The 25,425-nt window shown below is 32.7% G+C and overlaps 1 protein-coding gene across 2 annotated transcripts in view; it reads left to right on the top strand.

The window, feature by feature from the left end:
- LOC140442888 (uncharacterized) overlaps positions 1 to 24,130 on the top strand; it is a 30,532-nt gene extending 6,402 nt beyond the window's left edge. For both annotated transcript variants that reach the window (XM_072533848.1, XM_072533849.1), the window contains exon 2: positions 23,003 to 24,130. In XM_072533848.1, the coding sequence (XP_072389949.1) occupies positions 23,015 to 23,986 (972 nt within the window). In that variant the 5' untranslated portion in view covers positions 23,003 to 23,014 and the 3' untranslated portion in view covers positions 23,987 to 24,130. The remainder of the gene's footprint in view (positions 1 to 23,002) is intronic.
- The last annotated feature ends 1,295 nt before the right edge of the window (positions 24,131 to 25,425 follow it).

A 25,425-nucleotide genomic window follows, 5' to 3' on the forward strand; every position in this document is an offset into this window, starting at 1 on the left:
ACATGAAAACAAACAACATGTTAGTTTAGATACTTTACTGGCCAAAATAAGAGAAAGACGAGTTGCTGAAATTAAGACGACTAGCCTTTGGAAAATATAGCGAAGGCAAAAGACACACCATTCTTCATGCAGGAGGAAAAGAAGGCTTTAGAGGAAACGCAGATTTGATTTTTTCTTCAAAATAAAAATTTGCTGATTGCCATGAAAACATGAATGCAGATAAATATGTTTGTTAAATGGCTTGAGGAGAAACTGTTACCTAGTCTAGGTGAACCATCAGTTAGAGTTTTAGATAATGCACCTTACCATTCGAAAATTTTGGAGAAACAACTAAAACAGTAGCGGAACATAAAAATAAACGTACCGAGCATAAAAAATTACAATAAAAAGTTATGGACATCAAGTACTACGGTTACCGCCCTATCACTGCCAGTTTAATCCCATCAAACACATCTGGGTTATAGAATAGAATAGAATATTCTTTAATAATCCCATCAGATCACATTGTGATATAGGACAAGTCATATAGTACATAAAGCATGATCAACAAGTTATATAGGACAATTACATAAAACAAAATCAATAAAATATAGATTAATATATAAAAAAAAAGATATGCGATATAGAGCGTCGGTCCTCATTCCCTGTAGTCTTTTATTAAGTCAAAATAATCATTTAGGTTGTAAACGCATAATTGGATTAAGCATACCTTTAATTTATTTTTGAATTTTTGAATATTATTTTCATTTCTTATATTAAGTGGCAAACAATTGTAAAATTTAGATCCTGCAAAATCAGGGCTGCAAGCTGCAAAAAATATATAGAACGTATTATGATAATCACGTTGGATGCAGTGGATACAGTGACGATGTAGTTAGGGAAAAGTGGCAAGAAGCTCTTAAAACTGCAAATCCAAAAATATGGACCAAAACTGTAAATAAATGTGAAAAATTAATAGAAGAGTGGTGGATCCGGGAAAATAAAATTAGTGAAAATAATTCAGTGATTATAGATTTACATAATGATAGCGGTAATGAATTAAGTGATAATGATGATGATTTATAAATTTAAATAATCAGTAAGTACACTATTATAATGTTATTTACAAAATAATTGTACAGCACGTTAGCCATTATATTTGTACATTCATTATTTATAGTCAAATAAACAATAATATTTAAAATTCCATTTGAATTTTTGCTCCTCATTTCATACAAATTAACTAATAATACAGGCAAAAATATTCTAAACAAAGTAAGTAATTAAAAAGATTATGGAGAAATCCAGTGCAGTTTACCGTGCCCTTTTACTACAACGAAAGGATTTATTTTTATAAATATGAAACTTATTTGGTTACGAACTACTTGGTTATAAATTACTTTCTACTGCGTTTGTTTAATCTGTTAAAATTTTTAATGTTTTCCTCTTTATGTAATATTAGTCATCATAGAAAATATCAAACTATAATTTAAAACCAATACTACAATCCAAAAACAATATTAATTATCAGTTTGTAGTAAATTGTACATTATGTTGTAACAGAGTAGTAATTAATGAAGTCATAGTAATTAAGCGAATAGGAATAAACAATATAAACGACTTGTGACTGTTAGTTTTTAAAATTAATTTTAAATTGTTTGGTATGTAATTAATTATTTTCTATTTTGTATATTTGTATATAAATTATACTATTATTTGACATACATGTTGTTTCGGCTAACATCAATTCTAAATTTTTGCCATACAATTTATTAAGACCAATAACGGTACCATAGGCGTACCTAATCAGAGGTTATAAGGGGTTTTGTGTGCTTATATAGGTTGTATGTCTATCTGATATAGGTTGTATGTCTATCTGATATAAATTGTATGCATTTTGACTCCCTAATAAACAATACATCACACACACGTTTATGGACGGATTAAACTGGTTGCGAAGGACCTCCATTGGCTTTTCAGCTGTAAAAGAGGCGTGCAAATTATATATTACTTATGACTAAAACACGTCGCACCATTTCCGCTGTTAATACACAAATAAACTTTTCTAATTAGAAGTACTACTATTACAAATGTATTAGGGTGTAGCATTTTTGTTTCACCTTGTATATTATGAGGGCCAAAAACGGTTCAAATCCTTTCTGCCTTTCTAAAATTGGTAATCTATACATTTTAAAGTGTGTATAGTTAGCAGCTGCGCTTTCGGGGAGAAATATTAATTAAGAATTCGCTGGGATCTTATACTCCAGTCATCAGAGACGAAAATGCCACTGAACCTCTAAAAATCATTGGAACAAGCTAAATTTGGCTGAGAATGTAAATTTTGAGACCCCAAAAAAGATTACCACTTTTACCCCCGGGCTTTCACTTAAAATGGAAAAAAATCGATTTACCAAGAATCTCTACACCATAGAAAAAAAAATTCAAATAAAAAATGTAGCTAAGATAATTTTGAACAAAAATGTTTATTAGTATTTTTTGTGTAGAAATAACCGTTCTCTCAAAAACAACGCTTGAAGTGATCGGCGATTTTTAATGTCAGTTACACTGAACATCTGTGAAATCAATGTTCAATAAAATTTGTATGAGCTCGACGGTAAAAATTTGATATCTTCTGATCCGAGTATCCTATCGACAAAAACCAAGATGCGTTTTAAAGGTAAAGAGTGCAGTTTTCATATAAAGTTTTAGTATTTTGCCGCAAGTAAACTCAGTTTACTATAGAGTTTCAATTACTAGAGCTTAATCTTCAAAACCTCTAGCATGAAATTTTAGCTTTTAGTTTTGGAAATAAATGTGAGGCTTTGAAATAATGCTTAACCTTTTCACTGCGGCTAGTTATAAAAGTAGTATGGTTTCTGGTACGGCTGTTTCATGCCTGTGCTGATCAACACGGTTGTCGCAGTCAGTCGATGAAGTACTATGGCGTATAAATACGGTTCACGCAGTGTATCAATATAGTCTATTCAGGACTGTATTTACAATTTAGTAGAAGTAACAAGTAACTATAAATTTGTTGCTGTTAGATTTTTGAAAAATAAAAAAAATTAAATATACTGAAAAATTATCATTATTTTATTTATTATTAGTAATTGTAGCAACAAGGTAAAAAACTACAAACAAATGGTACACAAAACATTCAAATGCAAAATACAAATAAAAGTTTTGACTACATTAAAAGGAAAATTTAAAATTTGTTATACAATGGTATTTTTCAAAACATGGCGTAATGCATAAAGGCTTACAGACTATGCCTTTTTTTAGGTCTTTATCGAAGATTTTAATGTCAGTATTAGACCCAGTATAAATGATAAAGTCCAAATTGTAGCCTCCCTCACAGTCACATAAAACGTGAAATTTAATTCCAAATCTGTGCATTTTAGAGGGTATATACTGTTTAAATGCTAGCCTGGATATAGAAATCTACGAAAAACGGTTTTTAAATGGTCTATAACGATTCGCAGCTTAAAAAGGGAGTCTTCTTTGGCAACGTTATTGTTATCTGAAAAACGTAACAACGACAATGTAAGGAACGACAAAGCTAAAAATTGTTAATTTCAACAACCATTGCTTTCATAAAAGTCAAAGCAAAAAATGTTTTGAAACTACTTAAAACACTTGGACTACTTTTTAAATTTTCATTCAAACACTATGATGTATTGTCATTAAAATTATGAACTGTTGGTTGTAGATCTCCCTTTTCCCATTTATATAACGGAATCTTTTCACATTTACGACGTTTAGCTTGTTGAAGAGAAGTAGATTCCAAAGTTAAAGCACTATTTTCACTAACCTATGTTGATGATGGTAGAGTCTCTTCATTATCATTTTCTTCTCCAGATTCATCACTTTCTGCATCAGATTCTTCAAGAATACACTCATTCTCACTGTCACTTTCCATTAAAATTTCATATAGTTCACTTTCGCAAGATATTTTCGTATACGAGCCATTTCACTCAGCAATTGCTTTTATCAGTCAAAAATGTATAAGAAATCTAAATTTAAGAAGCACCCACTTATTTTTGTAAAAAAAATACACCACTAGTACAAAATGGTGTACAACACTATGATCATAACAGAAATAGACGCTGCACGCAAACCGGAGGAGAGATGCAGAATTCATTTGTGGCTTAAAAGAAATAATCTTAACATTATCAAGTCTGTAGTTTACGTCTTCTTTGAATATTCATAAAATATTATTATCCTAAAAGGTTTTTCAAATGGTCAAGTATTATAAATTCTTTATATTATAGTACTAATCCAAAAAATATGTTTTGACAACAATAAGTCTTTCATTTCGGTCCAACTTGAATAATATTAAAATATTTATATCTTAAATTTCAAGTAGTAAATAAAAATCTTTTAACAATACCCTACAATATGACAAGCGGTCTCGAACCGTCTTTACTATTAGCTAATTAATGCAATAGGTAATAAAATTATTTCAATTTGAATATTTCTTACCTGTTAACCATTCTGTGAAATATGATAACAATTCTATTGTATTTACTAAAACTCATAATTCGACAGTTTTTTTCCTATTTTTCAAATAGGTTTATCAGCAGCTGTAGTAATTCACACAATTAAATTCTCAAAGAAAATAAATTAAAATACGCTGCTAAAAACTATCGTACATAAATACGGCGAAAGGGAACCCTAAGATTTTAGAAGTAAATTGCTGTAGTGCGTGCCTGTGTAAAAAGGTGCGGATTTGTACGGCTCCCGCAGTGAAGCATAAAATTTTAAATGTATTGTAAATTTTGATATAATATGCTTAACTCTTTTCTATAGGCAACATACAATACGTAAGCAGTATCTGATGCATACGGGTTCCGCAGCGAATGCCGAAAAAGGGTACGCGTATTTAGCCGGTTCCCGTTGTACGGGCACGAAATTATTTTACGTGTATATCCGGTTCCCGCAGTGAAAAGGTTAAAAAACGCTTAATTTAAACTTTTACATTACAAACGATCTAAAACGGTTAAAACTGCTTTTTTCAATTACTTTAATATGTTTTATAAAATTACTTAACTTCTGCTACAAATTACATTTAAAACCGTCTTCTTGGAGGCATTTCCCGTGACGTGCGATCGTTTGTAATGTAACAGCTTAAATTCTGCGTTTTGTAGTCATATTTCAATATTTGTTGCCACAACTTAAAAAATTGAAATTTCATGTTATAGGTTTTGAAGATTGGTCACTAAAAATCAAAATTTTATTACGACCGGTCAATGAAAATGATAAATTGTATTGGTCTCACGAGAATCGTAAACAATGGCAAAAATCACGCAACGTTTATTTATTGAACAGATTTATTGAAACTGACTTAATTTGCCTGGTGTGATTGCAGGGTAGATTAAGTAGCTTACTATTATTGCAGTTACTACAGCTGGGCCCAAAGCCCGTACAAAATGTAGAGGGTGATTGGCAAGGTTAGCAACTTACCAATCGTAAAAACAAATGCTGCTCAAATAAACAATGTACAATCTCGAAACCGGATTGATACTATGAAGACGACTTCGGCAAGAAATAAGGACAAGTGAAAAACATTCAAAACGCATATGAGAATTACTACTTGGAATATCAGATCGCTCAATTCAAGGGACCAAGAAATAATCCAAGTGCTGAAAGAGAAAGAAATAGACATTCGTGCTCTACAGGAAGCAAAAAAGAAAAAAAAAGGACAATCAAAATTAGGTGAATATATACTAATCTACAGTAGAGTAGCAAAAGGAAACAGGGCCAAAGAAGGTGTAGCCTTACTGTAGCTGTACCCCGGAATTAAACAAAAACGTAACGAGGATATCAAAAACGAAAATGGAGAACTGGAACAGAGGTGCTGACAAACGAAAAAATAAATATTGAGGAGGAAGAGATAAAGGAAGCATTAAGTAATAACAAATAAACTGAATAAAATTATAACAATAGCAGAAGAACAACAAGGTTTTTGGTCGGGAAGATCATGCACCCACTCTATATTTATAATGAGGCAAGTGCAAGAGAAATCATTAGAATACAACAAACCGGCATATCTATGTTTCGTGGACCTTAAGAATGCATTTGACCGGGTCAAATTAAAAGACGTTATCCACTTACTGTACGCAAGGGAGATACCTCTAGGAATAATCAAAACGATTGAAAATATCCAGCAAAACAACACAATAAAAGTAAAAGTAGAAGAACTAACCGACCCTATTAAAGCTGGCAATGGGATAAGATAGAGAGATTCCCTGAGTCCTCTATTGTTCAACCTGACTATGGATGAAATAATAAAAAAGTAAGAACTAAAAAAGGGATACCAAATGAGAGAAAAGCAACTTAAAATAATCTGCTGTGCAGACGGCGCAATACTACTCTCACAAAGTGAAGATGATTTACAACGTATGCTGCACCAATTTAGTATAACCTCCAGAAAATTTAACATTTTAATTTCTCCAAAAAACACAAAATGCATGGTTACAACAGCAAATTTACTAAGATGTAAATTGGAGCTGGAAGGTAGGATAATAGAACAAGTGGTGGAGTTTAATTATCTAGGTATCACATTATCTAGTTAGGGAAGGCTCGAAACTGAAGTGGAAGATCAAGTGAATAGAGCAAACAGAGCCACAGGCTGCCTAAATGAAACAATATGGAGAAATAAAAATATCGGGAAAGAAACGAAAGGCAGAATTTACAAAAGAGTCGTCAAACCAATAATAAGTATCCAGAGAGTACAAAAAGGATGTTAGAAACAGCAGAGATGAAAACACTTTATAGCAGAAAAATACGACGTAAATGCAAGGTGGAGAACATCAAGAACTGCGTAAGAAATAGAAGAGTAGAATGGAACGATCATACAAGCCGAATGACAACAAATAGAGTAGTAAAAATGGCAAGGGACGGCTTCCCAATAGGAAGACGATCAGTAGGAAGACCACGAAAACGATGGAACGACAACTACTGGAGACACTTTGAAAAACAGACATAGTTATATATAAAAAGAAGAAGAAGAAGAGTAGACTTCATTTGCGGTAAAATACAAAAATTGCATACGAAAGTTGCACTCTTCACCTTTAAAACGAATTTTGATTATTGTCAATAGGACAGTTTGATCAAAAGATCGAATTTTTACCGAGTTGACACAAATTTAAGAATGGTTCATTCTACATAAAAAGTAAAATAAACATTTTTGTTCAAAATTATATCAGCTACATTTTTTGTTTAAAACATTTTTTTCTACGGCGTACACATTCTTAATAAATCGATTTTTGCGTTTTGAATTTATAATGAATAAATTTTATACGCCTAAGTCTACCTTTTCTACGCCTTGATTTTATTTCTTTGTATTGACTGTCATAAGCTTTTCTGTAAAAAAAACATACAATGTCATTTGAGTTTTCTTTAAATAAATAAAGGTTCTACTGTCAGTTTACTGACTTAAACTTCTAAAAATGTCCCATTTATCTGTGAAAAGTTTTTGTGAACCATCAATATCTGAGACAAACGTCTCCAAAACATCGAGATACTTTGATTACACAATAAGTTTGCCGGACGAAATACTCTTATACATATTTTCCATGATTACGCAAATAGACCTATACCGCAGCGTAAGATTAGTATGCAGGAGATGGAACAGGTTATCTTATTGCTCAATCCTGTGGATAAAAATAAACGATACAGAAGATATTCCTTTTACAGTTCTTTGTAAATGGATTCGTGATGCTCCGTTGCTCAAAGAATTACATCTAGAATATAGAGGCATATACGCACAAATGGTAATTTTATCTGACACTGCTAAAAAATTCTGCAAGAATTTAGAAATGGTATCATATCCGGCAATTCCGTTTGAATCTTTTAAATTTTGATTATTATATAAGAATCTTAACAACATTTACATAATACATGGGTATTTTAGAAGATATGTAATATATATTATATTTAAGACATTTATAAAGAATATTATATTTTGAGATTATTAATTTAACATCAGAATTATTAAAAGTAGTTCAATTGTACAATTTGACGAAAAAGTCAGTTGTACAATTTGACGAAAAAGCTGTTTTTATATTCAGGTGGCTATTTTTGATAAGTTTAATGCATAGATAAAAAAGATCAGACAATTTGAAGAATGAGGATACTTTAAGAGAAACTGTATTCCTGGGTCTGGTGATATGAATAATCGCAAAATGGGCACAAACACATGAACCCAATATAAAAAGATCACTAGCAAGACATATGAACAGGTCGTATGACGAACAACAAGGATTCAGATCCAGAAGATCCTGCATAGACGCCGTATTTGTAAGACAAATCACAGAAAACGCCATCGAGCACAATACACCAGCATATCTATGTTTTATAAACGTGACTAAGGCCTGTCGATCGCATCCATATGTTGAAGACGTCTTACACCTACTGTTCGGGAATCCTTATTTCTTTATTTTATATTGAATATTATTATAATATTTAATTTATTTCGGGTAGAATAAGATTTAGATCTTTAATAATTATATTTCCTTGAAATGATACAGAATAACCTTATGTGCTTATTGGTCGCATTTCATTCAAAAGCGCGATATAATATGATTTTACTTCCACGCACACAATCGCTCATGTATCCAAATGGACATGCTCCAATGAGTAGATTTTAACCGACAAGGTACGACTTAGCTTCCAACCTTCAACGAAAAAGGTTAAGAATTCGGGACCTTACGTATCTGGCGGTATTCCAACAGGAATTTCATGGAAGGAATCCATTGAAGTGATGAATTGAGTAATCACATTTGGGTCTGCATAATTAACCAAATCCTAAAGAACACCAATTTAAGGTAAGCGATTTTGTGCATAACTTGTAGAACCATATTATTTGAAATTCAATCTTAAATTTACCAATTCGTTTTCATATTTCCTACAATTACTATTCACCTACTGTATAAAAGAAACAAACCAATTAATATTATACAAACCATCGAAAACATCTACTTCCATAATCGAGTACAGGCAAAGATAAATGGAAAACTAACACAGTGTATACAGATACAAAGCGGAGTTAGACAGGGTGACTCGTTAAGCCCACTTCTCTTTAATATAATAATGGACGAAATAATACAAGCAGTACGTAAAGGTCATGGTTACAGAATGAGGAACAAAGAGGACAGAAGACGAGCTCCAAAGATTAACACACATCTTCTATACAACAGCCAAAAAATACAATATGATAATATCAGCAGAAAAAACCAAATGTATGACACCATCTAAATACCCACTACGATGTAAAATCGAAATTGATGGGAAAATAATGAAGCAGGAAGCAACTTTTAAATATCTGGGAATATATATAACTAGTTACGGAGATGTTGAAAAAGAAGTATGACAACAAAGCTTAACAGCAAGTAAATCCCCGGGATCTCTTAATGACACAATCTGGAAGAACAAACACCTAGGGCAAGACACAAAAACAACTATATTAGGATCTCTTAATGACACAATCTGGAAGAACAAACACCTAGGACAAGACACAAAAACAACTATATTAACATACACGCGGAGATAAGACCTGACACATCTAAAACTAGACGACTACTAGAAACAACAGAGATGAAAATACTTCGACGAATATCAGGGAAAATTCTGTTGGATAGGGGGAGAAGCGAAAACAAAAGAAGAGCATATAATATAGAAGACAGAAACAGATGGGTGACAAAACGGAAACAGGAGTGGAACGAACACGTTAGTAGAATGGCAGAGGATAGGATAGTACGACTAGCACGAGATGAGTCACCAAATGAACGAAGAAGTATTGGAAGACCAAGAAAAAGTTGGTGCCATAATTTAAACAATTTAGAATGCTAATATTGAAAATAAACAGGCTTTAAAGCCTACATACAAAAAGGAAGAAGACGAGAATTTAGTTTAATTTCGGCTTTTAGTACTCGTTGGTTTAGTTGTTATACCATGGATAAGAGGACACTTATTGCTTCCGTTTTTGCAAGACCCCCTATTTGGAAAAAAAGCGAGAAGTTGCATTGCAACCGGACTGTACTTGATAAATATTGGAGGGACATAAGCATTCAAATGAAAGAAAATGGTAATTATTTACAGTGTTTATTTATATATTTAGGTGTACGATAAAGGATTTTGAGAAAAATACATAATAAAAATATAAAATATATAATATTTTTTGCTTCATTGAGAGATCTTCCCGGCTTCCCAAATGTTGTTTTTGTTACTTCAATTTTTCTAAAAAAATTTATTACATCCGATTATGTATAAATTAAAAGTAACTGATTAACATAACTGTAAAAATAATTGTCTAAAAATGTTTAATTCACAGTAAAATTAGAAATCGACTTGATCTTTTTTGACCCAACTCTTTCCAGTTGGTGGATAATAAAACAAACTCAAAGAACTGTTTTATGGGTCTACTAAATTGTCGACCGTAACACAGACATTTAACATATTTAATATTTTAGCGGAAATGATGCTTCGATTCTTCGAAATAGCATGAAATCCGTTTAATTACAAATTAAAAGAGAAAAAATATAAAAAATATCGTGCTATGAGGAACATTGCAGCAAATATTACTCACAAATGTAAAATATTAAGAAGAATATTGTTCTGAAGCTATTTTCTCGTGTCATTTTAATATTATTTATTATTTTTATTGGGAATTAACCACAATATCAGTTTAAAATACGCTTATTTCGGAAATCGTTCTCAAAATAAAAATATGTCGAAGATTTCCAAAAGTATTTCCAAATAACAATTTCCAAAGTGGAAATAGAAACTTCAATATAACCGTATTTTAAATTACAATTGTGGTTAATTCCCAATGAAAATAGTTGGTAAATAGGGCGATGTCAGGAGCAACTCTACAGCTGGTGCAACAGCAAATTTTTTATTATAGAATAGAAAAGAATAGAAGTATGCTTTATTGTCACTGAAAATTGTACAACTTTATGGACAAAGCTTACAAAAAGTCAGAAAATAACAATAACAATTAAAATTTACTGAAATTATATAAATTGTCAATATCACAAAATAAAAGAAAATCAAATAAACAATCCATTGCAAAATTTAAATAAATTGCAAATTTCGTAATAAAAACTTACGAACTAGTAAGTTGAAGTGACTGCATATGACATCCAAATATAGATAAAATAATTTCTGGTGAGTAGTCATGATTAGGTCTTGCTGGAAAACATGTAGGTGTTTACGAATTAAGCAAACAGTTTTTAAAATATATAAAAAGGGAAGCATTAACATCCCGTGATTTTTGATGTAGCTTCTGTGTTGTTCTTCTGAAGCCAAACAGATACCGTATTGCTCTTTTTTGTAATTTAAAAATAACATTAGATTGGGCAGTTGTACTAGAACCCCAAAAAGGAAGATCGTGTCGAAGATCAGACTCGAATAAAGAAAAATATGAAGTTGTGAGATATGAGCCGACCAGTTAAGTCGATTATCTAAGGTTATTCGCAATAGTTTAACAGGCTCTTTTTCATATTTTTTGAGGTGGGTGGGAAATCTTCGTAAGATACCAGGCCACCACATGTGACACGCTCAACCGCAATCTCAACCGGGGCGAGAACCTACCCACTAAAACCCCTTCGTCCTCTCAACCACGCTTGTGATCCGCGAGGGATTCGCCCTGGTAGCGGCATATCTTTAGTACTACATCCGCCTCACGTCTCGTTAAATATCGCTTCACCGCTGGACTTAACACAACAAACTTTTTTTTGTGACTACAACAGTCTTTCTTCAGTCTCCTTGGACTGGAGCGTCTTTCTAACGAATGCATGGGTTCTTCCCCACGTGTCTTCATCCTCACACATCCTCGCAATCATATCATACACGGAATCGAAACGAACACCATTCCTTCTCTCCAATTCTTATCTATCTCTACTCCATCTTACACATTCCAACAGTGTATGTGACACAGCGTCGACCAAACCGCAGTAAGGGCATCTGTTTGTAGCCACTTTCTTGAACCTGAAGAGGAATAAGCGGAAACACCTATGGCCCGTGAGAACCTGCGACAGGAAATAATCTAAACGCCGGTGTCCACATTTCAGCCACCTCTTTACGTTCGGTATAAGTGACTTGGTCCACTGCACAGCTGTGGCACATCTACAGTTGCCTCCCATTCGGCTTGCCACATCTGTATAGATGTGGCTTTCTGTTTACGTTTTGCACTCTCAGTCACACCAGTATTACGAGCACGATTAAATAAACGGGTCCTCTCATGTCAAGATGTGAGAGGGCATGCAGCCAGTGATGACCAACAATGCTGCTGCAGAAACAGTTCTATAGGCGCTTGCTACGCGTAACAGGCTTGTTCTGTCTGTTCGTGTTAAAAGTCTCCGGTAGAGGTAAAAGAACGATAGATTTCATCACACCGTGCAGAGCCCTTCTTCTTTCAGGTATGGACCCGCCTACGTTGGGCATTATCCCTCCCAGTGCAGCCGTGCGCGTCGCCACCCGCAAATGCTCGCCCCAACTCCCATTGGTGTGGAGAGTTACTCCCAAGTACTTAACGCACTTTTTTGGAGTGATCTCCGCACCACCGCACTCAAATATAACATTCTTGCGTTTCCGTGGTCATCCATACCAGCAATGCAAGGTCATCCGCGAATGCGAAGGGGGTAACCCACTCACCGTATTCAAGGCGCAAACCCCATCATATGCCAGGCTCCATAGCTTTGGGCCAAGGACGGACCCCTGTGGCACCCCAGCCGTAACATCCACAATCACACCCTTCTCAACTAGGATTCTTCTCTCAGATAGATAGTCCGAGATCAGGTTCCTCAAGTAGCTAGGAAAGTTTCTATCCTCAACCGCTCTCGTCACTGTTCCCCATTGCAGTGAATTGAAGGCGTTCGTCTAGTAGGAGCAATGCAGCCCATTTTTGGTCGCGGGCCTCTATATTTAACGCTCGGTAAACTCCTAACACTGCATCAGTCGTGCTAACATTCTTACGGAACCCATATTGTCTAGGGGATAAGTCTCCAGACCTCTCAATTGCTTCCAAGGGAGCTCTTTCCATCTGGCGAATGGCATGGAGTGCGGAGTGATGCGGCTCTTTGTTATCTGGATTATTGTGTAAATTACTTGCAGACATAACCAAATTTTGCGTTTTATCAGAGTTAAGTTTTAGTTTGTTTGCAGCAAACCATGAGCTAAATTTAGTAGAAAGTTCCTCATAAGACATTTTTAAATCATCATTATTTTTTCCTGATATAACGTATGTCGGATCATCTGCGAATTGTATGGCTTTGTATGGAGATATGAATTTAGGCAAATCGTTGACATAAATAATAAACAAAAGAGGTCCTAAGACCGAACGAGCAATTCTGAATCCATATTGTGAGTTGTTAAAGTAATTATTGGACTCAAAATAGGAATAAAATTGTTGTTTGATAACCTTTTCAATCACTTTCCCAAAAGTAGAAACAATGCTTATGGAATTGTAATTGTCAGTTTTTCAGGAATCACCTGTTTTGTAGATTGGTAGTACTTTTGAGTATTTTAGTACTTCTGGAAATACTCCAGTTGATAGAATTAAATTAATAAGATGAGTGAAAGGTGTTAAAACTATTCTGTAAGTTTCTTTTAAAATTTTGCTATTAATTTCCTGAATGTATCTACAATTAGAATTACTAAGAGACTTTATTATTTGACAGACCTCTTCTTCCTCAACGGGACGAAAAAAAAAGACTTGCTTGGGGAAGGATAATTTCTATAATTGAAGAGGACATCGATAGTAATAGTGGGAAGAGATGTAATTATATTCTCTGCAATTGTAGTAAAAAAATGATTTATTTCGTCTAAAGGTAAATCAGGTTATACCGAACTGAATCTTGTGTTGTCTCTTTCGAAATTTACTTTTACAGCAGTCTCTAGGTTTATTATTGGAATTACTTAGTAATAAAATTACAGTAAGCTGACTTTTTAGCAATTTGTAATTGCCGATTATACTCAAATTTTTGTTGTTTATATACTTTGAACAAATCGGGATCCTTAGTGGCATCTGCAAGGTGTTTAATAAGAGATAAATTAGATCTGCAAGAGCTTAATTCATTATTAAACCATTGCAAGGGTGTTTTTTCAGCAGTTTGTCGTACTTTTTTTAGTGGAAAATACTTTAATATTAAATTGTTATAAGTTTCGGTAAGAAAGACTGTCAAAAAATCAGGATCATTATTTATATCATAAGAAAAGTCCATATTTACCAACAACCTTATGCCCAGAGTCAATAAATAAAAATTGAGCTCGATGGTCAGAAAAGCAAGGTTCAAATACGCCCACTCTGTAGATATTTTCAGAAAAATTTGTCATAATCTTGTCGATGTAACTACTGGACTGGGATGTGATTCTAGTATAATCGTTTATAGTTACTTTTAGAACAAAAGATGTTAATAGATTTTGAATATCAAAAAAAGAGTCAGATTCGATTTTAAAATTTATATTAAAATCACCAAGTACGATCTGTTTGTCTGCTTTACTAAGCAAGGACGTTACGACGTTCTCAAAATTCAACAAAAACAAGTCAAAATCACCCTTACCCGATCTGTATACAGTTAAAATATTGGTTTTTATTGAAGGTACATAAATTGCACAAAACTCAGAACTTTGCTCTACATTATATTTTCTTTTACATAAATTGCAACTCCGCCTTGTTTCTTTTTTACCCTACAAAAGAAATTAGTTAATTAAAAGCCGGAGATGCTAACTAATTTTAAATTTTCTTCACTTTCCAGTGCTCCGAAAAACATATACCTCATATAAATTTTGATCCGCAAGAAAAGCATCGATCATATCGACTTTATTTGAAATATACTGCAAATTAACATGAAACATGCTTACTGTACCTTGTCGAATTAGTTTATTTTGATAAAAGTTTTTAGAACCTAGGTTTCTCCCTCCGTCTTCTTTATGTGCTGAAAATTCCTTTTTAAGTTAAACCTCCTAACGGCAACTACTTTGGGCCAAATATTAGGACTGTAGACTTCGTCAATTTTATCGAAAGGGAAAGATACCTTATATGTGGAGTATTTGTCAGTTCTATGCCATTCCACGCAGTTAAAAGTAATATCGGGTATAATACCATCTCACCCAAAAATTTTAGATCATCGGCTCTCATATCAACACCGGAGAATTTGCTATTAACTTTCGAGCACAGCGGACCGTAAGTCAAGCTTTCATCCCTGATCCAAAATAGTTGCAATTTCATGAAATGTACTTTACATCGCACGATCAGTAGACAGAAAAGTCGATAACCGATTACAATAATAAAAACCGTGCAGCATTCCTTATATCATATAAAAACAATAACTGTCTTAGTTTAACTAAATAGGACATCGTGAAATGTAAATTATTTTTTAATACAAATTAATTCTCAGCCATTTCGCCACGCATTGTTCACGTTTTGACATCGGCTTTGCTAATTATATAGACATGGTCTAATCGTTGTTAGATGTATATTACAAAACTTTCTTTCTATGTAATTTTTTTAGTGTAGTTTAATTCGCATAGAACACCGTTGTGTAATAAGATAATGATTCAGTGGCTCGGCAGTAGGATATTCTGACGGGCTTCAAATTAAATTGTTAATGTGAAGTGTAGCACAAATGTAGAACAAGAAGTACGAGCCGACCCCTTTTTTAGGAACGCGTTCCGTTTACACCGCGGCGGAAGGTGAAAACGAGGTATTCATATTAATAATCGACCACTTGCGCTTACCTTAAAAATGTGTAATAAAATGCTAGGTATGTCTCTTGCATTATAAACACTGGGTGTGGTATGGAGGTGGAAATTTTTGTAAACAATGACGGGAAGAGTATGAAGAGGAGCAAATTTTGTATAGGGCGCTATCATTATTTAAATAATAAACAATATTATACAGGGTGTGAAATCAGTGCGAGTTAGTCTAATTACTAATTTGTAGTAAGAGATGCGAGAAAAAAATATGTACTTAGTTAAAAATATACATATGTATAAGTAGAACTTAAATATAAACTAAAAATCTTGTATTTTAAACTTACGTTACAATTTTTCATTTATTCTTGGCGTTTATAGCATTTAGACGTAATGTTTAACGCAGGTGGGCGGACTGTTTCTACCAGTGGCGGGCGGAAACAGGTAGATTTAAAATAATTTTTCACAAGTTATATCCAATTAAGTTAACAATGAATTTGTTAATTTTTATTTTCATAATCATTATGAAGTTTATAGTCAGTTGCACTAGAAAAATAATGAGTAAAATATTAGGAGTACTTTAATAAATAACATTAGGACATTAGGTTTCCGAAGCATTCGAAATGTGGTGTTACCGACGTATTTTGAAAATATCATGGATGGATCGCAAAACAAACGAACAAGTTCTCGAACAACTAGGAAAATAATGCGAAGTTTTAAATTCCATAAAAATCAGGAAATTGGAATACTTGGGGCACATCATGAGAGGTGAAAAATACGAACTGCTAAGGAATATAATGCAGGGTAAAATCAAAGTCAGAAGAAGCGTAGGAAGACGTAAAATCTCGTGGCTACGCAATCTCCGTGAATGGTTTGGATGCAGTTCAATTGAACTATTCAGGCGTGTAACCAACAAAATTATAATTGCCAGAATGATTTCCAATCTCCGATAGGAGCGGAACTTGAAGAAGAAATAAATAACAAATTCCTCAATACTTACAATTTATTAACATTACCGTGAAGGAAGGGTTTCAATAATATAAAAGAAATAAGTAGTTTATTTTAACTAATTAAGTAATATATTTATTTGTCTAAACAAGAAGTTAGTTAGTTAGTTATGATTCCTCGCATGATTCTAAGATTTCTATTCCTGAATTTGAATTACAATCTTCATCCCCAGAAAAGCTTTCTCTGGATAAACCAGTATTAACAACAAATTGCGTGAGTGGTACAGCGTAGTGTCTAACAAATGTTCTTTTTCGATTTAAATGTTTTTATAATTTTGCGCGTGTTTACATATATTAATCCACTCCTCTAATAACACTTCTTCTGAAAATTTAGTTTTTGCTATATTTTCAACATCATTTATATTAAATGTTGTATTATGAGTTGTCACTCTACCTTTTATCAAAGCTCATATTTTTTCGATAGAGTTCAACTCAGGATGATAGGGAGGCAAGTGCAGACCTTGATGTCCATGATGTTCAAGCTCAAAATATAATACATATACAGATGGAAAAACTGTCATAAAATTATCGTAAAAATTATTTTAGAGGATTTTTCGGCGAATTAAAATAAAATAATCGTTGTATATATTTGCTGAATGATCTTTAAATCGTTATTAGTTTCGTAGACAGTCGTTAATAAGCTTTTTATGAAATTTTTGTCAAAAATAGAATTTGATTTATCGTGAAACTTTAAAAGTAATTATGGCTTACATTACTGCTATTATAACATTATTATTATAACTTTAAAAGTAATTCTGGCTTACATTACTGTTATTATAACAATTGACGTTTTAATTATAAACATGCACCTGACTTAATAATTCACACGCATATTAACGCATACAGCATTAGGTACAAATCCAGTCTCTTCTCCAGTCTGAACAATATTCAGCCTTTTGCCCTTAGAAATCGGTTTCTTTAAAAGTTTTTCCACTTTGATCTGCCCAGTGATATGGTGCAGTATGGCTGATGTGTACCTATATGTCTTTCATTGGTATAAATTATGGTTCTACCCTTTGCACAATGTTCGAATTTTAATAAGTAGCCATGCGTCAAAGTTTGGGAGAATATGACAGATATCGATTCATATCGATTTTAACGATTATTCCCCATTTGTTATTAAAGACAAACAAACATCAATGAGGTTATAAATCCATAATTAATTAGGACTTCTGAATTCTAGGTTGTAGGATTCAATTATTTTAAATTACACATTACACATCTCTTTAAAATCTGAAATGTTTCACAAACATCTTCCCTGTATAATAGTGATGTATCTATCTCTTTAAATGTTTCACTAACATTATCACTCTATTATAAAACAATTTCTTGATATTATTTATATTTTAGTTTGACACAATATTAATCACATTGTTGATTCGAAAAAGAACAACTCTATTCGCGTTCTCAAACGACTATATAGGTGGCAGCACTTGTTTTGAAAGATGCATCGAGCAAAAAGACAAAAGAGGGAATCTAATCGTTATGAAAAGGCGACCAAAAAAGTGGCCTCTGATGGCGGACATATCCGGAAATGCGAATGCGCCAAATTTAAATTTTCCGACACTTATTAACAGTAGCTATAAAATAGTTTTCAGAATGTGTCTTAGACGAGAAAATTTTAATTAAATATTAACGATAACAGTCTAAAATGTGAAACAATTGTTAAAAAACTTCAATATAAATAAGATTTCATGTGACAGTTGGGACAAATAATAACATAACCCAACTAAATTTGATTTGTTAAACAAGGAAAGACTCTCTTTCCTTGTTTAATTTGGCCTCTCAAGATGGCACTTCCTGTCTAACAATATTTTTGCCCCCACTACCTTTACATTCCCTCTTTTGTCTTTTTGCTCGATGGAAAGATGGCAAACGAAATAGGGATATCGTTTGTTGACATTGTAAATTTGATAGTGAATTACTTATCTTCTGATTCTTCTTCTTCTTCATGTGCCATCTCCTCTAAGAAGGATGGCAACCATCATGGCAATTCGCACTTTCGATACCGCTGCTCTAAAAAGGTCAGCAGAAGTGCAATTAAACCAAGCTCTCAAATTGTTTAACCAGGAGACGCGTCTTCTTCCACGACTCCTTCTACCCTGTATTCTTCCTTGTATTATTAATTGCAGCAAGTTATAACGCTCGCCCCTCATGACATGTTCCAGATATTGCAGTTTTCTGACTTTAATTGTATTAGATTATTATCTTCGGATTACTTTTCTTCTTATCGCTCAATATTTTTAAAATTTGATGAAATTTATACCAATTTTAATAATTTATTCAAATTTTTGACACTTATCCCTATTTTATTAGTTGTCTATTTTGACAACAGTTGGCAGCACAGTCGTTTGAAAACGCGAATATATAAACATACTTCATCTAATTTACTTACCGTTGCACGTCATCCGCGTCATAGCCTGTGAGGTCACATGATATCAATACGAAATATTTAGGCGGTAGGTGTGTTCTTTTTTAGAATCACTTTGCCGGGTATACTGGCATTACAGCCACTAGACATATTGTATTATATACGCGTAGAAATAGTGTTTAAAGATTTCTATTAATGTTAATTTAAAGAAATACACAATAATATGTTTCATTTAATTTGTATAAAAGCATTATAAAGCGTTTTTATGAAGAACATTAGTTCGGAACACACTGTAACTGTAATCGAACGAAGGTGATATTTTGGCATAAATTGGTAACATTTATTTGACAATTGCGGTGTTGACTAATATTAGTAAGTAATGAAAAAAGTGTTGTTTTTGTTTAAGTATTCCATTTTACATCTTTATACGACGCATACAAGCGTCTCAAAGTGTTTTAACAAGATTATTTTTTAACTCTTGTTTTGTTTCTATTTATTTACATTAAATATTAATTTGTTTTGTTGTATAATCCACTTTTGCAATAATTATGTGACTTATTTGATTTAAAATTAATTCAGGATTTTTTTATACTGTGTCGCTTGTCAATAATAATCGATTCGAATCGATGAGCGTTTCGATAATTATTTTTAATTTTGATCATTTCGGACATTGTACTGTTTGGGGGTACATTGCTAGAAGTGGATAATACTTTCCGTATAATGTTATGATTGTCCAATTTCTGCCTTTGCTCATAACATAATATACATTTGACAGAATATTACTAATTTCTTGTTTAGAAGATAAAAAGTACAAGAGGTAAAAACAAAACAGCGATTCTTGTCAGTACCACAGAATAATAAACAATCAGAATGCCCACTCTGCTTGAAAAAATAATTACGCGCATCTCGTTCGAGCAGAGGGAATGAGCCATGTTTTAAACGGAACCAATGCTGTTCAGTGACATTTTATCTGGTGTGCATAGAAAAATTAACGCGGTTTAATGTATTTACGGCAACTATAGACATAATATGCACTATTTTATTCGTACTTTTAGTTGAAGAATAGATTAAATTCTCTAAAAAATCTCTAATAATTTAAATTACACTTCTGTCGTAGCTTGTCACAAATTTCTCAATTCGAGTATATGTTTTCCTTTTAAAATATGGCGATCGCGTACTGACAAACTTCAAAGGCGGCATCTGGGAGTGGGCATTCTGATTGTTATTTATTCTGTGTCAGTACTGTTAGATATCCGGTATTGAGGTTAGAGTATTGATCGATTTATAAAAATGATACTGACATTTATGATTTATAGCACAATTAAGCACATTAACTAAAGTTCTTTTACCCTATGACGGCCGATATGCAGTTAAGATATGATCAGTGGGCCTCAAACACTATGGCGTTAATATTTAATTCCGATCGCTTGAAAAGTAAAAATATTTAATTTCCTGTATTTTATGTCCAGTAATAATATTGGATTTTACTGTATCAAAGGCAAATAAAATAAATATAATATGTATATACAGGGCGTGTTAAAAGAAGTCTGGTGGAATATTTCGAATACTCGAAATTATTTGTCGCCATCAAATGCTCATCAAGGTCTCTATAAGTCTCTATTTTGCGTAGAGTGAAAATTATACGAATGGTTTTGCATGCAGTAATATAGAAAAATACTTGCCAAGTTGCTGGTATGTCCAAATTTGAATAAAATACATCCAATACTTTACTTTCTGCAAACACTGTATTAAATATAACCTTGAAACAAATTAGCACTAAATCACTTCCGAGTTTTCAGCAAAAGAAAGGGTTTAAACACGTGTAGTCCAGTAATTAATACCAAAGCTATTGAGAGTATGCAGTCCAGTAATTAGACCGAAGGTAAATTTATCGTTTAACTAAAACACACCACAAAGTCCGAATTGAATTCCCGAAACATTTTTTTGTTACTTCTTTTTAGCAAACAATTTGTCCTATTCAATGTCTGATATTTCACTATCAGAGTCGTCATTATCTGAATTGTTTATCCGAATAATTAGAGGCCGGAACTCATCTATAACTATCTTACCGGTCAGTAACAAATTTCTTTTGAATTTTGTGCTCTCCACACCTTTGAAGTAAATCGACTTTTAAAAATATGTCACTGTGATAAATTTTCTTTTCTGTTAACCACAACTTTATTTCTTATTTTGTCCAACTGCTTAAAGGAAATCTCTCTTCTACTCTTGAGTGGTAGGATGCATTATCCAACACTATTATGGATGGTCGCTCCAATTTTTTTAACAAATTTTCTTCAAACCATTCTTCAAAAATATTTGCATCCATATTTCCATGGTAATCACCTGTATTCTTTGTCGACAAAATTAATCTAGCGTCAGGAATAAAACCCTCATCATTTCCAGCATGAAGTATAATGTAGCGTTTACCATTACCGGAACGACTAGAAGAATAACATTTCGTGGTGCCATCTTGCCAGGATGATTATGACATATTTCCTTTAGCGAAAATCCAAGTTTCATCTAAAAATACAAATTGCCTCGGACTATCAGACGTTTTGTTCATGTATTTTCTTAAAAAATGCCACCGTTTTGGAACAACATCAGAGAGTTCACACAATACTTGTCTATTATTTGTCTTTTTATATCAAAAACCTAAATGTTTCAGCACTCTCCACAAACTTGTTAAACTAATATCACACAGTTCCTTGTTTTTTATATTTTGTAACACAGCGCTAATTGTTACATGTTCTTTGGCTTTATACATATTTTATATAATATTTTTAATTGTAAGTTTAATTGACTGGTGCAAATCTAAAGTTTTTGGATGTCCGACGATTTCTCTTGCTTACTTTATTTATTTCATCCTCACTCATTTTATTAATTCTTCGGAATGTCCTCTCTGAGATACCGCAAGCATGGCATGTGCGTTTCTGAACTGTCATAACAGATGTCAATGGACCCATATTATTTTTTTCCAAATTGAAATAACTTTCGACTTTCAAAACTAAACGCCGTTCTTCTGGAGATAACACTCTACGTTTCAACTGTATTTTATTTTCTTCCAAATTACTCATGGACGACGGTTGTACAACAGACGAAACAATCGAACACAAATTATGTAACAGCCAATGCTAAACAGACAAAAACACTGCATTGATTGTCATTGCAAAACCGTTCGCATGTTTTAAATAAAATTTTTACTGATTATGTATTTTGCTAAATTATCAAATAACATCAATACAACCCACGACCATCAATTAATTTTTAACCATAAACAGAAGTGTAATATGATGACAAGTTTGGATTTGATCTACTTTGTCGATAACAGTGTCGTTAACAGAACGATATTTTAAAATAGCATGAATCATTTTTCATGGATTGTGTGGATTTAAGAAATACATTACTAAACAAATTTTTAAAGTGTGTATAAAGGAGATTACAATTATTATGACACATGATACTCCTTATTTTTCAAATAATATGTTCTTGTAAAGGCATAACTTTGATTATTGGGTAAACCTACATTATACGATACGTCAGAAGAAATTTAAAAAAAATAACATGTAATAAATTCACTGTTTAAATAAATATTCCGTACTCGTACTATTCCCATAAAATATTAAAACCAATAAACGACAACTTGTTGAGCAGTGCTGATTGAAACAACAGAGCAGTAAAATGTTATTCATAAAGATATTGTAAAATATATCGCCGCTTATCTGGTCCACTAGTAATAAAGTTACCAGCATTTAATTGCAAAGCGGTCTTCTTAAGTGGAAAATACTTTATATTGATTTCACTCATATACTTTTTAAATAAATATTTGGTTAAGTTTTTGAGAAAAATATACTAATTCAGGAGACGACTCAGTTAGACGACCGGAATAATCACATAAATAATTATTTTATGCGTATCAAGACATTTCACTAACGTTTTATGTTTGTTTCAGAATGTGGTGAAAATGGAACGAACATTCAAGATCAAGATGAAAACAGATAGAGTTCCACAGTCGCAGTATCCCTCCGAACGAAGATATTCTGCTTCGATCGTTATTGGATTAAGTGTGGTGTATATGCAGCTGTTTTTATTTTCAATATTGATGGGAACACTCCTAGTTCACAAAATGACTGTACATAATTCTTCCAACGTGACTTATCAAAACGAGACTGAATTAAATTCCACCAATAATTTTACGAAAATACTCAGATCTTATCCTTTTGACAAAGATAATGTGTCCATTGCATTGGCAGAGTTATATGAAACGATGGATAATAATTTTAAGGAGATTTCTCAAAGCCTACAAGACCTCCAAAACTCAATAGATGATGAAAACATAACAAATATTATTAACATCTCAATATTAATGTGCGCAGGTTGCTATATCATGGCGATAGGATTTGCCGTAGCCGCCGTAACCGGTATATTCGCTTGGAAGCAATGGTACATCGATCACAACATCAAAATTTTCTTTTTAGCGTCTTCAATTTCTGTGATAACTGCGGCTATTGGATTGCTTCTTTCTCTTATAACATGTTTAATTCTTAACTTTGATTATGACAGTTATGTGTACGAAACTAGCAAATCACCAATAACCTTCAGCTTAGCCATGAACATCGTAATTCTGTCAACTGTTGGAATTATCTGGTCATTTTTGGCTTCGAAAATAGCATTCGTAGGAATGAGATCTTCATATCCGGAAGACATAGTTTTTAATAGAGGAGGAAGATGCGTGGAAGTTTCTGTTGAACATAAGGGAAACAAATCCGGAATAGTTTTCCCGCCGGACATCCTCGAACACTTTCCTTCTGGAGATAAGCTAACGAAATATTTGCCAAAGAAGGAAAATGGAAATTTACCAAAGGCTGAAAGTACACTAGAATATCAACAACGAGTAAATAAATTTCTCTCTGAAGTGCCGGATACTAATACATAGAATTTTAATTATTTTTAAGGCTAAATTAATAAAAGTATTATTTTTTTATAACGTGATATTTCTTAAGATGTATGTAATTAAACAATGACTTTAATATGTAAACAGTAAATTCATCATTCGCAAAGAATTATTTCTCTTACGATTATCTAGTGGTGTACAAAGATGCCCTTTTTAATTTTCGCATCATTTAGTTTAGAAAACTTTTTATTTAAATACAAAAAACCTTATCTATTAAAAATGTCTGGTAGGGACATGGACCATAGCAAATCCCAAGAAAACCAAATCAGCAACACCCGAGGATAAAAAGAGACTTCGGGAGAATACCACTACCCCCCTCGTAACAGAGTTGCTAAGAAACCAAGAGGCTCTAACGAGCAGACTAGGTCATAAAGCACCGTGACAAAAGTATTTAGAATGGTGGTAGTACACAGACACCATCCTGATACTCAAGTAGATCGGGCTCAAGCAAATTTGATCATTAAGCAAGCACTTGATGAGGAAAGAGCTTGATGAAGAAACCATCAGTTCAGGACCCGTCTAAAGAGGCAAAATCAATACCTTGATTTGAACACAGAAGACGTGGAGAGGAAAGTGATTTAGATCATATATTTTTTGGTTGTTCTAAAAACAGAGTCTACTCATCCAAACTTATAAATGATTTATTAAAAGATAAAATAGCAGCTCCTTGGAATATACTATATTTATTATCACTTGGCTCTGTAGATATTTACAACTCCTTAATTAAATTTTTAAAAGACAGCAAATTATCATTATAATTCTCTAAAAATTAATTAGTTAATCTTGTTACCTTTGTTTTAAACCATTTGTATAACTTCCTCCTCTCCGTGACCTAGTGTTGTTGTGTCTTATATAAATAAATATAAATAAATGCCTTGATAGGTCCCTAGGCGAGAAGAATGTGTCCCTGTTCTCCTAATATCGATGTAATAATCTTTTATTTTGATAGGGCATTTAGGTAAATCATTATAATGATGACTGTCTTAGTCCTTTTGTGTCTGGCTGTATGATGTGTGATAAGTCTAAGCAAAAAAAAAACACAGAACACTGGTTGTGATCTCTTTTCCAGAGACTGAACGACAATAAAGATAAAGGTCGTAGAGGGAGGAATTATGAAGGAGATAGTTTTCAGATCAGCACGACGGTAGTATCTAGATTCAATATATATAATAAAAAGAATATTATTTAGTTAAATATACTATTATAAATAGTAAGTTAACATTACTAAGTAATTAAATACTAAGTTTGGCTAAACATTTGGTTTCATTTTTGAAACCAATAATTTATTCATTCATTCATATATGAATAAAAAAAATCAGTTATAAAGATTATATCTTAGTAAATGTCATAAATTTATACATAAAATTAATTTTAATTTTAATTATTATTGAAATAATTTTGAAAATAGTCTAAGAAGTTTA

Source organism: Diabrotica undecimpunctata, chromosome 6 (genome assembly GCF_040954645.1).
Source record: "Diabrotica undecimpunctata isolate CICGRU chromosome 6, icDiaUnde3, whole genome shotgun sequence".
NCBI lineage: Eukaryota > Metazoa > Arthropoda > Insecta > Coleoptera > Chrysomelidae > Diabrotica > Diabrotica undecimpunctata.